Source organism: Typopeltis vanoorti, chromosome 4 (assembly GCF_054136105.1).
Source record: "Typopeltis vanoorti isolate ZY-2024b chromosome 4, IOZ_Tvanoo_1.0, whole genome shotgun sequence".
Classification (NCBI taxonomy): Eukaryota; Metazoa; Arthropoda; class Arachnida; order Uropygi; family Thelyphonidae; genus Typopeltis; species Typopeltis vanoorti.
The window spans coordinates 110,622,320-110,639,210 of NC_143552.1; the positions used below are offsets into that span (position 1 = coordinate 110,622,320).

General features: G+C 34.5%; 1 protein-coding gene across 3 annotated transcripts in view; it reads left to right on the forward strand.

Moving 5' to 3' along the window:
* RapGAP1 (Rap GTPase activating protein 1) overlaps positions 1-16,891 on the forward strand; it is a 457,436-nt gene that overhangs the window by 169,588 nt on the left and 270,957 nt on the right. For all 3 annotated transcript variants that reach the window (XM_090391964.1, XM_090391963.1, XM_090391965.1), the window contains exon 2: positions 5,350-5,440. In XM_090391964.1, the coding sequence (XP_090248090.1) occupies positions 5,360-5,440 (81 nt within the window). In that variant the 5' untranslated portion in view covers positions 5,350-5,359. The remainder of the gene's footprint in view (positions 1-5,349; positions 5,441-16,891) is intronic.

The window sequence follows — 16,891 nt, forward strand, 5'->3', positions numbered from 1 at the left end:
CACGACAACTAATGTTGGAATTTCATAGGGCTATGCTATTCTTCCCCCCCCCACCTCCACACACACTTCTATATAATTAACAGCCTTCTCCAAATGACTGCAAATCCACTCCAGTTTTGCTGATGATAGTACACTGTACTCCACATTCTCATTTGACAAACCTTGCATCACATAAATAAACAAAACTTACAGAATATGACAAACCCTAAATTCTGGCATTCCTATTTACTCAGAAACAGAACCCTTTTTGTGCAGTCTTAATTTTGACAACAACTGTAACTCTTGACAAGATCATATTTCTATTCTTCGGATAACTAATTTCCAATCATTCTTGGCATAAACACGTTGCAAATATTGCCTCCTCAACAACCAAAAAAAAAGTAGTTTTTTTTTTCTCTCTCCTCTTCTTCTTCTCTTCAAGGATTAGGCATTTACCTGTTCCAGCTTCACTGGTCTTTCTTTCTTTCTCTTTCTCTCTTGTTTATATTTATCCACCTCTTCTGGTAACTGATATCATTCCATCTAAATAGATGCTCTTTCCATTTCTCTCTATATTCCTTGGTCTTTTTATTTATATTAAATATCTAGCTCTCTTCTGATGTCTTCATTTCTAATATGTTTCAATTTTATGCAAGTTTTAACTACTCTTAAAATTCTAATTTCTGCAGCTTGTAATTTACTTTCAGATTTCTTTTTAACAGTCCATATTTCTGAACCATAAACCATATAATAAACTGGGAGTGGTCATTACTTTATCAAGTTTTAGCTGAGTTTGTCTTTTTTTTTTTTTTTTTAAAATTATATATATATATATATATATATTTTTTTTTTAGTCAGTGGACTTTTAATTGTTCCACAGATTTTCTGAAATTTATTTTTTCATCTATAACTTTTAGATATGTTATTATGCAGCTTAAATAATTAAACTGCATCAGGTGCCAAGAGAGAAGCTATTCAATACGCTACAGTTATATGGTGTCAATGGGGCATTATATCAAGCAATACTTAGTCTGTATTTGAGTTGTAAGTCGGCAGTTAGAATTGAAGGATGTACAGGAAGATAGTTTAATGTTAAATCTGGTGTGAGACAAGGATGTACATTATCCCCCTCTGTTATTCATTATCTATATGGATCACATTATGAAGGAAAGTGGTATTAAACATGATATCAGAATTGGAGATGTTAATGTCAGCTCTTTGCTTTATGCGGACGATGTTATACTTCTGAATAAATCTGCTACTACAAGTTTGCAAGATTCCCTGACTAAATTGAATAACTGTTGTAATAGATATGGTATGAAGGTCAGCATTAAAAAAACAAAGACAATGAAAATAGGTAGAATTGTTGAAAATGTCAACTGAGTTGTGAATGGGGAACCTGTGGAACAAGTAAAACATTTCAGCTACTTAGGCACGATTTTTAGTGAAGATGGTAAATTAAATATGGAAATAGACAACAGAATCAATAAAGCTGTTATAGTAGGAAGTCAATTAAATAAATTCATATGGAATAAGAGAGAAATTAGTCAGAACACTAAATTAGCTGTATAATGAGAGTGTTCAAACCAGTTTTAACTTATGGATCTGAGAGCTGGGTCAGAAGTAAAACAGTTGACCAAAGACTAGAGACTGCAGATATGAGAGTCCTGAGAAAGATTAGAGGCGTGAACAGATAGCATCAATGGCAATATCATATTAAAAAATGAAGATATTAGGAAAGAACTTGCCATTGTTAGTATCCAGGAATGTGTTAGAGCTAATCTCAGGTGGTATGGTCACTTAAACAGAATGGGTGAGGAAAGATTAGCAAAACAAGTGTTCTCTGCCAGGTTGGCAGGAAAACAACGCAGAGGAAGACCAAGATATAGGTGGATTGATATGGTACAATGTGCCTTAGACGATAGAAATATAAGATCTGATAATGATAATATTGGAGTCTTGACAAGTAACAGACTGATTTGGAGGAAAATTGTAGAAAAGAAGTTAGTAATGATGTAAATTTTTCATGTAGTACTATCATATCATGTACACCCCCTTGAGGGTACATGTCAGGAATTTGATGATGATGACAATCTCCACTTTTAAATACTGTGACTTTTTCTTTTGTGAAATTTTTAAACTGCATTGTTGGCTTATATTGTTTAATTCATCGTCATCATCAAATTCCTGACATTTACCCTCTTTCATGATAGTACTACATGAAAAATTTACATCATTACTAACTTCTGTCTACAATTTTCCTTCAAATCAATCTGTTACCTGTCATGGCTCCAACACTGTCAGATCTCATATTTGTAACTTCTAAGTCACTTTTTACCATATCAATACACCTATATCTTGGTTTTCCTCTGGGTATTTTTTCTGCCAACCTGGCAGAGAACACTTGTTTTTCTAATCTTTCCTTGCCCATTCTGCTTAAGTGACCATACCACCAGAGATTAGCTCTGCTAACACATTCCTGGATGCTGACAATGTCAAGTTCTTTCCTAATATCCTTGTTTTTAATATGATATTTCCATTGATGCCATCTATTCAGGCCTCTAATCTTTCTCAGGAATCTCATATCTGCGGTCTCTAGTCTTGGATCAAGTGTTTTACTTCGAATCCAGCTCTCACATCCATGAGTTAAAATTGGTTTGAACACTGTCTTGTATACAGCTAATTTAGTGTTCCGACTAATCTCTCTTTTATTCCATATGAATTTATTCAATTGACTTCCTACCATACCAACTTTGTTGATTCTGTTCTCTATTTCCATATTTAATTTACCATCTTCGCTAAAAATCGTGCCTAAGTAGCTGAAATGTTTCACTTGTTCTATAGGTTCTCCATTCACAACGCAGTTGACATTTTCAACGATTCTGCCTATTTTCATTGTCTTTGTCTTTTTATTGCTGACCTTCATATCATATCTTTTACAACAGTTATTCAATTTAGTTAGGGAATCTTGCAGACTTGTAGCAGATTTATTTAGAAGTATAACATCATCTGCATAAAGCAAAGAGCTGACATTAACGTCTCCAATTTTGATATCTGGTTTTTAATACAACTTTTCTTCATAATGTGATCCATATAGATAATGAATAACAGAGGGGGATAATGTACATTCTTGTCTCACACCAGATTTAACATTAAACCATCTTCCTGTACTTTCCTTCAATTCTAACTGCTGACTTACAATTCAAAAAAAGACTAAGTATTACTTGATATAATGCCCCACTGATACCATATAACTATATATTGTCAGTGGAATTCTTGATGAATGATCTGGATTGTCCAGTATGGGCAGTTAATAAACCTGACAGAAATTTAGTAATTCTATATTTGGGAGAGTCAATACAATTCACGATGAGTCTTACTTGATGACTTTCTTTCTGAATTTTTGGGAGGTCATATAAACAAGGAGTTCTTCCAAAATGAGTGTGCAACTTGTCCAAAGTATTTTGATCCCAATTAACAACTTCATCAAACAGCTTATTTAATTGTTTAATTTGTGTTTTTGTAGGGTTGTAACTAATTTCTTGATAGGTCAGTCTCCTTATCCATTACCACTACAGCTTTTCCTTTATCTGCTTTCGAAATAGATATATTGCTCTTTTGTCTTAATGAAAATAGCGCATGGGTTTCAGCACTAGATAAATTACAGGAGGTAATTTGCTTTTATAAAGAAAAGCAGCAACTTCAAATCATTGTTTATTACAGGTATCCCTTGATTAATGCGATTAATTAATCCATCGATGTTACCACGTATATTAAAATTGCTTTAATCAAATATAACAATCAATGGTAAAAATTACAATTCCTCCATGTTCGATTACTGTATTAATAATTCGTTTTATGTGGTACACTTTTAGGAAAAATAAAAATGAATGCAAAGTAACTGTTTAATAAATATTTGTACCTACATTAATTACTGCAATTTTTCATCAAAAAAAGTTATCAGGAGTCGTTTGAACAGTTTTAATTTTTTTTCCTATCTGCATAAGTTCTACGATAATAAGCAAAATGACTCTCTAGACCTTGGCAAACAAGCATTCTTCAGTTAACATCTGGATCCATATCCATTACTTTCTGCTTAAGTGATTCTAACAGGAGAAATATTCCGTCCAGTTCTTGAATTGTTATCTCCTTTGGAACCTCATCTTCTTATTCCATTTGTTTGTTGTCTTTATATGCACGTTGTTGTTCAATTTCAAGAAGATCGTTGTCGCTGAAATCTTTTCAATTTGAATCTAATAATTCCTTAACATCTTCTGCATCAACACCATCAAAACCAATGTGAAGACACTGGTTTTGATGGTGTATTGGAACAATTTCTTCGACCATGTTGTTCACAGGATTTTGAAAATCACCTAAGTCATTAGCGCATTCTTGCAAAAGTTTCCCAAACAGCTCTCATGCAGCTAGAAGACACTTGCTCCCACGAGTCATGAATGTTTTCAACTGCATGTTTAATGTTAAAAATTTTCCAAAATTCTTGGAGCGTAACTGCATTTTCTCCCGTTGTTGTTTCTACTGCCTTTTGAGAATGTCTTTTTAAGAAAATAGGCTTTGAAAGTTGCAGTGACATCCATGTCCATGGGTTGTAGCAATGATGTCGTATTTGGTACATTTAAAGGCGTGCTAATTAAAACTCTTGCAGCATATATCAAGGGATTGTCGCAATTAATATCAGCGCTTAATCAAATCCTGCGTTAAGCAAAACCGCGTTAAGCAAGGGATACCTGTTCTTTCATTTCATTAAAGTTAATTACTGTGGTTCTTGTGTAATTTATTGTTTATAGTCATGCCACAGGTACCTTTTTAAAGATTAGTATTCGTGACTGTAATCCATGTGTGTTCATGGGGTCAGTTTGCCTGTTCTGGAGGATGAAAAACCAGAGTTTCCAGGTGAAACAACTCCCTACCTCTGTATGAGACCAGCTAACTCACCTTTCATTGAAAGTGTTCAGATAAAGGTTCCTCACGTCACTGACGGGAATCGAACTCGGGTCTTTCCTACCGAAGGGCTTCGTCTGTACTGACTGAGTTATGGAGGCTCTTATAATGTTAGTACTATCTGAAAAAGTTAATCTTACTAGCTTTCTATCAACAATTTTCTTCCAAATTAATCTTATCTGTCAAGACTCCAACATTATCAGATCTTGCGTCTATCTTATAAGGCACATCTCACTGTCTCAATCCATCTAGACCTTGGTCTTCCTCTTGCCATTCTGACAAAATAATTTTTTTTTTATTACAATTATTTCATTATAATGACAAAAAAAAATTGTCATTATAAACAAAAAAAAATTGCATATATGGATGTTGTATGCAGCCACTAATGTTTTTATTTTTTCTGTATTATAGGAAACAAGCAATGGATAAACAGTGGGAAATTTCTGGTGGTCATAAACCAGATAATGTGCGTTCATCTTCTCTCGATCCAGACTCATTTAAAGTAAGTAGCCTTGAATGTTGCAGATGCTGAAATCTCACATTTCCACTCAAGAGGATGAAACAGATTGTGTCCTCATTTGAAATTTATCCAATAATTTAAAATTTGGATTTAATTAAAAATATAATTTAACTGTTAAAAATATTTCACATTTGTCAAGTTTGTTTCCATTTTCTAATTATGTCACATCTTATACTAAAAAGAACCAAATATTAATCAAAAATAATCATAATATATTACCTTATTTATTATTTGTGGCAATTATTGTGTTTTATCCCTTTTCAAATAGGCATTCAAATTTAATTACTAAAAAAACATGGTTACAGCATGATCTTTAACATTTGCCTCCAATATACATAGCTATCTTCCTGTTTAACATGCATAGGTTTATTTGGTACAAATGCTTGAGCTTATGAGATTTTCATCGTTACGTTGAAATTTTTAGCAGTTTATTGCTTTCCCGCTTCTCTACCAGTTTCATATACTGCTTTTGTACACTTCAGGAGAGTTTGTTGGATATCAGTTAAACAAAGACCTTTACCTCTACTTTAATGTTGGAATGGAATCAGTGATTGAAAATTAGTTAAAGGACTCATGATGGCGTGTGTACTAACAAGAATTAGGATTCAAAACAATGTGCATCATACCAAAGGTGTGTGTGAGTGAGAGAGAGAGCTTCTTGATAAGCAATAACCAGATATGATGGAAGATGATGCCTTGGTTTATATTACATTGAGTAAGTGTGCATAGCATTCTGAAGCTGCCTTGAATTTTCTGACAAAGAAAATTATGTTATGGTCCACATGGTATTTTTCTGCCATAGTACACGATGACCCTGTCCTTTGTTGGTGGTGTGATAGGCTAATCTGGATTTGTCTTCTCTTATTTACACATCTTTGACATGTTTTGACATGCCTATCTCTCCAAATTGCCCTGTTTGTCCTACATAAGTTGCATTAACTGGATTTTATACACCTCTGGTTTTTAAGCAGTTAATGAGGTAAACTAATATTTCCCAACATGACAGAAAAGTAGCTTTCATTCCATTAAGCTATCTTAAGAGCAGGGTGTATTTTGCTGTCCTGGTTGGTCAAGTAGATAACATCTGTTCTCCAACTAGCAGGTTGTGGGTTAGAATTCAGGCTTGGGCAATGGATGTTGTAAATATTTTTAGGTGGGAAATAAATTTCATATTAGACTACTGGCTTGATTATTGGAGGCTTGAAATAGCTTGAAAAAAATTTCACGATTGGTCTCTAGAGTAGGGTTTCGGACATTGTTTAAAAAAAAAAAAAGAAGCAAAAACTTGCATATTTATCTGCTATCTGGAGAATACCAATTTATTAACTGTTATAAACATTTATGCTTTACATTTCAGCCTCTGCATTGAGGCTGTCTTAAGGAGCACACACACATACACACATATGCTTAAAGCATTCTAATTGCTAACTTGCAAAATTCTGTTCATTAACCATAGGACACACCAGCTTTTCAGTGAGAATTGAAATTAAAAAAAAGCCATTATTATACATGCAAATTAATTCGCAACCTTTTTTTGGTTTAGCAGTCACCATGTTTCAAGTTTTTGTGTATGTATATACACTCATGTTTATAGGAACTGCATCACCTACTGTAACCATGTTTTTTAGTAATTAAATTTGAATGCCTATTTGAAAAGGGATGTTAACACAATAATTTCACAAATAATGAATAATGATATGTTTTTTTTTGACCACTATATATTACATAAGATGACAGAAAAATTGGGTTTAATAGGTCGGAGATTTTGATACAAACTATTGGCTTACTAGTTTCAGCACGTTAACTGGTGACTTCTTCTGGGCCAAATAAATCTACACATAACAGCTTAAAAACAAAAACGAGCTTAAGTTACGAATTAATACATAACTGAAAGATGATGCACTCCTTTTGTCTTATGTCTCCAGGGTGTTTATTGAAAGGATTCTTGTTTTTAAGTGAACGTAATATATTGTGTACTGTCTTTATTATTGGTTTGAAGGCAACTCGAATGTCATGGGACTTTAGCAGGTTGGCAATTTTTTGTAAAAGTGTGCCAACAAAAGGAATGGAAATAGAAGTCCTGTGATGAGTTTCTTGGATTTGTTTGTTAATGTTTGGAGAATAAAATCTAATTCGTCTGTTAATACTCTGTCATCTCTTATGATAGAGGTTGCCCTGTTTTTTAGCATATGTACAACGCTTAATTTTTGTGATTTCCATTCCTTTTGCTGGCACACTTTCGCAAAAAATTGCTAGCCTGCTAAAGCCTCACGACATTCGAGTCCTTCAAACCAATAAAGACAGTAAGCAATATGTTACGTTCACCTAAAGAGAAGAATCCTTTCAATAAACACCCTGGAGTTTGCAATATTCCTTGTTCTTGCGGCCTGAATTACATCGGACAAACTTCTGGAAGTCTAGAAATAAGACAAAAAGAGCACATCGGAAACATAAACAACAACTGAGGACAATTCTAGTTTAGCTTTCCATTTTTCCAACACTAACCACAACATTGAATGGGATAAAAGTACTATGCCATACATAGAAGAGGACTACAGCTCTTGCAACATAAAAAGCCGCAGTAGTTACCTGCTCACAAGGCACCCTGAACAGAAACCAAAGGATGATCCTTTGTGATATCTGGAAATCACTCATAAGATCTCTCAACACATCAGAGTTCAACTTTGCAGTTGAACTCTGATGTGTTGAGAGATCTTATGAGCTAATTATAGGATGCACCCTGTTTAACAATGACTGACCAACTGCTGACATCCATGCTCAACGCATTTGTGTAACGGTTTCTATGAATTTGATATTTTTTTTCAGCTTTCAGTTATGCATTAATTCGTAACTTAAGCTCGTTTTTGTTTTTAAGCTGCTATGTATAGATTTATCTGGCCCAGAAGAAGCCACCAGTTAATGTGGCAAAACTAGTAGGCCAATAGTTGTATCAAAATCTCTGACCAATTAAATTAAACCCAATTTTTCTGTCATCTTAAATAATGAATAAGGTAATATAACATTTTTATTTTTGATTAATATTTGGCTCATTTTAGTACAAGATGTAACATAATTAGAAAATGGCAACAAACTTGACAAATCTGCAAATATTTCAAAATGGAGTGGACTGATATTTTCATTGGAAAAACAAATACTGGTATCAAAATTTAGTCAACCACACACAGTTTCACTAACATTCATAGTTAAAAATTCACTTTTTTGCTGTTTTGTACTTTGTGGATCCTCCTCTTGTCTTTATTACAGCTTGGCATTGGTGGATCATTGACCAAATCAATTTCCTGATGGATGCAACTGTCAATTCATGGTCGATACCCTTATGGCTTCTTGGAGCTCCTGAAGTGTTTTTGGCTTCTTCTTGTGTATTTCAGTTTCTCCATTTGGTACCACAAATTCTCAGTGGAGGTTGAGATCTGGGCTTTTCCTGGCGACAGTATTTGCTGAATCAAGTGTTCATTGAGCCACTTATTAACCTGCAACAAAAACAAATGCTTTTTTTAAGCTAAATTCAATTCATATGGTACATTTTAGGGTTATAATAGCATTACTTACACTTTTTGTCCTATGACAAAGGGCAGAGTCATCCTGGAAGATGCAGTTTGTCATTACGGTAAAGTGGTCTCTCGTAGTAGGCAGCAATTCTTCTAAAATTTTCTGGTACATTTGTGCATTCACTGAACCTTTTGTGAAATACAAGCAATCAGATGATCTGGGGCTGCATGTCGTATCATGCAGCCCCAGATCATCTGACTGGCTGAGAATTTGACTGTTGACAGACAGTCAGGGTTGAATTTTTCCCCTGATTGTCTTCGAACTGTCTGTCTGCCATCGGTGCCATGCAGGTTAAATTTTTTCTCATCAGAAAAAATTACTCTTTTCCATTGATCAGCGGTCCATTTGCAGGATCTTTGCATCAATTTAACAAGGGCTTCTTTTTAGGGTGCATGGCTATCAGTCCCTGTCAAAATGAGTTTTCTCCTGACAGTTGCAGAGCTTGCCCAAACTCATGTTGTGTAGGCATGCGTAGACAGTGTCTTTCTTTTTTATGTCCCCTTCTTTCTTTCATCAGATCCGGTTTTCTTCACTTTTGACAGCAGCCAAACCACAGTGGATTGACTATAGGACACCCTTTTAGCTATTTCACGAAAGGAATATTTCTCAATTTAAAGCTTGAATCTCACTTTTCTGTGAGGCGTTAACTGCACGTAATTAGCCATAGTGATCTCAGCATGAAAATACGAAAATTAACTCCTGCTGTCTATTTATAGCATAAAAAATTCTGACTCCAAAGCAGTAACTATTATGTTATACAGAAACCCATGGGCATGATTAGATGATGCAATACAATGAAATATCTAATGATGAACCAGTGAAAATGATAATTTAACTACTGAAAACTATATTTTTGTAAGGTGATGCAGATTCTATGAATGAATGTATGTTGTTATTATTATTCAGGCCTCCATGGAGTCAAAACACTCATCGCGGCAGGCCCTTCCCAGGAAACACTTCCCAGGCTACACAATTGCTCCTTCACAGATTGAAGATCTCATCAGGTTCGTCCGGAATTTAGAAGTTAAAGACTTACCAGTAGTCTATCATACCACTCCTTAAACTCATTGACTGTTCTCACTCTCACTACTATCAGGCAATGCATTCCACGGTTCAACCACCCTCCATGCAAAGAAACCACTCCACACCCTCTTGCTCACAACTTCCTTTCGTAACTTCCAGGGATGGCCCCTTGTCATCACTCCTTTCCACTGTTCAACCAAGCAAAAGAACTCCCCAGTGTCTACCCTGTAATCAACTCTCAAAAGTCTTAATCATATCACCTCTCCTTCTATCTACCAAACTCTGCAGTCCACATTCCCTCAGCTGATCCTCATAACTTACATTGTACAGTCCTGAAACCATCTTTGTTATCTGCCTCTGTACCCTCTTTATCCCCTTCAAATCCTGGGGACCAAATCTGAGAACAATAGCCCAAGTGTGGTCTGATCAGGGTCTTATACAACGGAACGATAACTCTTTTATCTCTGCAGATCGGTGTCCTTCTCAGTATTGCAGCAATCCTCTGTGTCCCTAAAGATGGCCTCAACCTGGAGGCTAAAACATTGACCTTTTTTTTATAGTTAATTTTTATTCTCTAGACCAGTGGTTCTTAACCTTTTCAAAGTCACAGAACACTTTTGATTATAAGAAAAATTCGAGAACACAAAAGCATTAGGGTCATAAAACTAACAAGAAAAATATGCATGGACTTGCCTTTTATAAAAATGGAATTTATTTTAACGTGATGCTTGAGCTTGTTGGCTTTTTACAGATTTCAGCAATATCAGGTCTAATATGTGATATAGCTACCCTCATCTCTTTGTCTATATTAGTAAGTCTTTCATGCTTTTTAGTTTTTATATTGGTTAATATTGAAAAACCGAACTCGCAAAAATATGTTGAAAATTGTAACAAAATTTCCAGTGCCCTTGTGGAGAAAGCTGGGTATTTGGCTTGGACAAAAATGCAAAATTCGTCAAGAGTTATTTCAGAGAATTTCATTTTTAGAGTACGATCTGTTGACAAGATAACTAATTCTTGTAGAAAGGCTTATATGCTGGCAACACATGACTATTAAATTATTTAAGGAATTTACAACATATACTGGAATATTAATTAAAATAAACTTTGATAAATACTTCATATATTTTGGCAATGTCATATTGCCATCTTCATGGGAACATACAAATATGGCACAAGCAGCAGGCACTACAAAAAGAAAAAACAGAAAAATTTTTTTTTTCTTTTTTCTTTTTTTTTTTTTTTCCTGTAGTCACATTGCCAAAATATAGGAAGTATTTATTAAAGTTTCTTTTAATTAATATTCCAGTATACATTGTAAAGTTCTTAAATAATTTAATAGTCAAGATAACTAATTGTTCTTCTTGTAACGAAAATTCACATCTCGATGTGTTAATTGTGCCAAATGGAATTCGTATTCAGTCATAATTGCATGTATAGGATGGAAAGTAACTTAATATTTTCTTCCAATATTGTTAAATGTTCTGTTATAACGGCAATAATTCTCTTGACATTTTTATTATGGAGCAAAGGAAACATATCTACTGTATTTTTTTTTCTGATATGTGGTTTTCCAAAGAGATACTTTTTTTTTCTGAAAAGCTGACAATTTGTCAGTGGATGTCAAAATATTTTCATTTTTCAATTGGATACTTGTATTAACGCTATTTAAGTAATTAAAAATATCGGCTAAATATGCCATTTTAACGCACACCAAATATCATTTTGAAGACATTTTACAAAATACCTTCCTTTTGAAAAAAGGCCAATAAAAAAAAAGGATTTTGTTACCCTTGCAAAGAAAATAAATCCAAATACTATATCTATGCATTTTTTTTTTTGCACAGAGAATTCCTACTTTCAAAAACATTACCAGCAATATTAAAACCAGTACTAGATCAAGTTGAAAATATGGTAAATTACATCAAGTCAAGAACTTTAAAAGCATGCCTTTTTAAAAAACTTTGCATATCTATGGAAACCAAGTACGAATCTTTGCTTTTATACACTGAAATAAGATGATTATCCATCTCATTTCAGTGTGTAATTCATTCATAAGTCTAAAATTGGGAATAACACTTTACCCCTCGATCACTTTGGTCTGCCTCCCACTGATTAGATGTCAGTTGAGAATAAATAAAAAAATAAAATAAAATAAATAAAAATAAAAGGAACTACATTTAAAAGAAATAATGAAAAATGTAAAAATGGAGAAGGTTGTGGATCATCAAATAAACTCTTCAGGCTCAGAAGAGTTTATGGACTATGAGGAACCATCTCATGCTAATAAAGGGAAATTGAGAGATACAATTAAAGAAAGTATAATAAAGCTTACTGATTCAAAGTTTTCTCAGTACGGTTATCATCTTCATGAAAAGAAAATAACTTGCTTTCAAATCAAGAACGATAGGCATGAAAAATTGAAATAATTGAAATCAACTGTGAAAAACTGGAAAACAGTTTACAAGAAGCAGGCTACATTGCTCCTTCACAGATTGAAGACCTCATCAGGTTTGCCTGGAATTTAGAAGTTAAAGACTTACCAGTGACACTTCATTAATCATAGCATCTCCTTTCTGCATTGCCTCATTCATTATAAAGGATTCCACAGGCAAATTAAACAAGAAACTATATGGAAACTTATGCTACGCCATAATATCAGGTTTCTGTTTCCCCAAGAAACATACTTCTGCAGATATAAAAACTTTAACAGACAGATATCCACTTCTTTCTTATTGGAGCTTCATCATCATCAAATTCCTGTCATGTACCCTCAAGGGGTGTACAGGATATGATAGTACCATATGAAAAATTTACATCATTACTAACTTCCTATCTACAATTTTCCTCCAAATCACTCTGTTGCTTGTTAAGACTCCAACATTTGTCTAAGGCACTTTGTACAGTATCAAGCCACCTATATTTTGGTCTTCCTCTGGGTCGTTTTCCTGCCAACCTGGCAGAGAACACTTATTTTGCTAATCTTTCCTCACCCATTCTATTTAAGTGACCATACCATCTGAGATTAGCTCTGCTAACACATTCCTGGATGCTGACAATGTCAAGTTCTTTCCTAATATCCTTGTTTTTAATATGATATTTCCATTGATGCAATCTGTTCATGCCCTTAATCTTTCTCAGGACTCTCGTTCTGCGGTCTCTAGTCTTTGGTCAAGTGTTTTGCTTCTGATCCAGCATTTAGATCCATAAGTTAAAACTGGTTTGAACACTGTCTTGTATAAAAGGAACTCTCAGCTAATTTAGTGTTCCGACTAATTTCTCTCTTATTCGATATGAATTTATTAAATTGACAATTCTTTCCATACCAGCTTTGTTGATTCTGTTGTCTATTTCCATATTTAATTTACCATCTTCACTAAAAATCGTGCCTAAGTAGCTGAAATGTTTTACTTGTTCTACAGGTTCTTCGTTCACAATGCAGTTGACATTTTCAACGATTCTGTTTATTTTCATTGTCTTTGTCTTTTTATTGCCGACCTTTATACCATATCTATTACAACAGTGATTCAATTTAGTCAGGGAATCTTGCAGACTTGTAGCGGATTTATTTAGAAATATAACATCGTCTGCATAAAGCAAAGAGTTCATATTAACATCTCCAATTTTTATATCATGTTTAATACCACTTTCCTTCATAATGTTCTGTTATAACAGCAATAATTCTCTTGACATTTTTATTATGGAGCAAAGGAAACATATCTACTGTATTTTTTTTTCTGATATGTGGTTTTCCAAAGAGAGACTTTTTTTTCTGAAAAGCTGACAATTTGTCAGTGGATGTCAAAATATTTTCATTTTTCCCTTGGATACTTGTATTAACGCTATTTAAGTAATTAAAAATATCGGCTAAATATGCCATTTTAACGCACACCAAATATCATTTTGAAGACATTTTACGAAAGCATCTGTACCTTCCTATATAGATAATGAACAACAGAAGGGATAATATACATCCTTGTCTCACACCAGATTTAACATTAAACCATCTTCCTGTACTTCCTTCAATTCTAACTGACCATATAACTGTAGTGTATTGAATAGCTTCTCTCTTGGCACCTTATCATATGCCTTTTCCAGATCGACAAAACTTAAATATAGATCTTTGTTATGGAAAGACTTTTATTGGGATTATATTGATCAAGTGCATATAATAAACAACTAAGTTATACCAACTAGTTTCGCCAACTAAGTCTGTTGGCATCTTCAGGGTACATAACTGATGTACGGCACTAAAAAGTAAAAAACTGTTACAAACTATAATCAACCGATTCCAATTATATTAAACAAAGAACAGAGCGTGTACAATACATTCATAGAGCGTGGATGATATCACTTGTTGTTATTTAGGAACGTTCTATAGTTGGCACTATAATCCAGTTCTGGCGAGTTGAAGGATCTGATAAGGGTCTTCCAGATCACGGACAAGATTAGTCCTTTGTTCCTGTTAAGGTTTTTTATACAGCGGGCAACTGTTGTGGCCTTCCTTAAAAATTCGAGAGCAGAAGTCCTCCTCCATGTAAGAAATTGTGCTTCTATCCCACTCTATGGTATGGTTCGTTCTTGAGAAATGAAAACCAACCTTATCCACCAACCTTACCATGAATGGATTTCCTCGAAGACTCGTCCACAAGATACTTTTCTCTGAACCCCGACAAAGACAACAAGATGATGTACATTATATTTCTACCATTCATTCCGTACTTAGGGACAGTTTCCAATTTTTCCTAACCCCGATTTTTCTTCTCTGTTATTATCGACGTCACCTATATGTTCTTTTTACCTAATTTCAAGGCTCCTTGAAGTTTGGCCGATGTAATTCAAGCCACACGAGCATGGTATGTTATAAACTCCTAAGAAGTCTAGCAATCTTATTGGAAACTGTCCCTAAGTACAGAATGAATGGTAGAAATATAATGTACATCATCTTGTTGTCTTTGTAGGGGTTCAGAGAAAAGTATCTTGTGGACGAGTCTTCGAGGAAATCTATTCATGGTAAGGTTGGTGGATAAGGTTGGTTTTCATTTCTCAAGAACGAACCATACCATAGAGTGGGATAGAAGCACAATTCCTTACATGGAGGAGGACTTCCGCTCTCGAATTTTTAAGGAGGCCACAACAGTTGTCCGCTGTATAAAAAACCTTAACAGGAACCAAGGACTAATCTTGTCCGTGATCTGGAAGACCCTTATCAGATCCTTCAACTCGCCAGAACTGAATTATAGTGCCAACTATAGAACGTTCCTAAATAACAAGTGATATCATCCACACTCTATGAATGTATTGTACGCGCTCTGTTCTTTGTTTAATATAATTAGAATGGGTCGATTATAGTTTGTAACAGTTTTTTACTTTTTAGTGCCGTACATCAGTTATGTACCCTGAAGATGCCAACAGACTTAGTTGGTATAACTTAGTTGTTTATTATATGCACTTGATCAATATAATCCCAATAAAAGTCTTTCCAGAGCTTTTTGGTCAAGAAAATTAAACATTTTTTTTAACAGATCTTTGTTATATTCCCAACTTTCTCAACCATTTGTCGTAAAGTGAAGATCTGATCCTGACAGCTTCTATTTGGCATGAATCCAGCCTGTTCTTCACCAAGCTTTTCTTCCACAATTCTTCTCAAGTGTTTCTCAATTATACTTGCATAAATCTTGCCAGGAACACCGAGTAGGGAAATACCTCTGTAATTCTCACATTCAGTTTTATTTCCCTTTTTATAGATGGGTACTATGAGAGCTCTACTCCAATCATCAGGAATTCGTCCCTCTCTCCAGGCTTTCTGAACTATGCAGTGCAACCACTGTAAGACTTATATACCACCATACTTCAGCATTTCTGGTCGAATATCATCTACTCCTGCTGACTTTCCACATTTTAAGTCTTCGATGGCTTTTTCTACTTCAAGTATGGACATGTATTCCTGACTGCATGCCTGGTCAGTGTTTTTTACCACTGTGCTGTCATCACTGCTTGTTTCATTTAGTTTTTCAAAGTAATTACCCCATACTTCAAAGATATCTTTTTCTCCCATTTTCATGTCACCTTTATCATCTCCTTTTACAGCACTCTTTCCTCCATTTCTAAGCTTCTTCAACAACCTCCAGAATATCTTACCACCTTCTTGATGTTTATTTTCTATGCTCTTGCCAAAGTCCTCCCATGACTTTTGTTTAGCTAGTTTTACACAGTGTTTAGCTTTCTTAGATTTATCTCTGTATTCTCTAAGAGCACAAGCTGACTTATTTGCCAGGAACTTTTGATATGCTTTCTTCTTTTCCTTCACTGCCTCTTTAGCTTCCTGTGTCCACCATGGAGTTCTGATTTTTCTATCCTTGCAGACAACCTCACCACATGCCTCTCTGGCTGAATCAGTCAGTGTTTGTTCAAGGCTTGCCACTGAATCTCAAAGGTTTGGTTGCTGTTCTCAAACTCTTTCATTTTTTTTTTCAATAATCTTTGTGTAATTTAGTCTACAGTTCACATTTGAGAGCTGCTCAACTTTTATTTGCTTTAAAACTTTCTTAAATGTTATTCTTTTCAGTATGAAATTCAATTTTATCCTGCTTAAGACTAAATAGTGATCACTTCCAATTTCAAATCCTCTGTACACTCTGGTGTCCTGCACCAGGGAGAAAACATCACTATCAACAATAACATAGTCAATGAGACTTTTCTTATTCCTTGTCTCTTCTCTCCATGTGAATTTGTGCACATTTTTATGTTGGAACATGGTGTTAGTGATAACCAGTCCATATCCTGAGCAGAAATCCAACAGGTATTTGCCATTATTATTAGCTTTGCTCTTTTCTACAA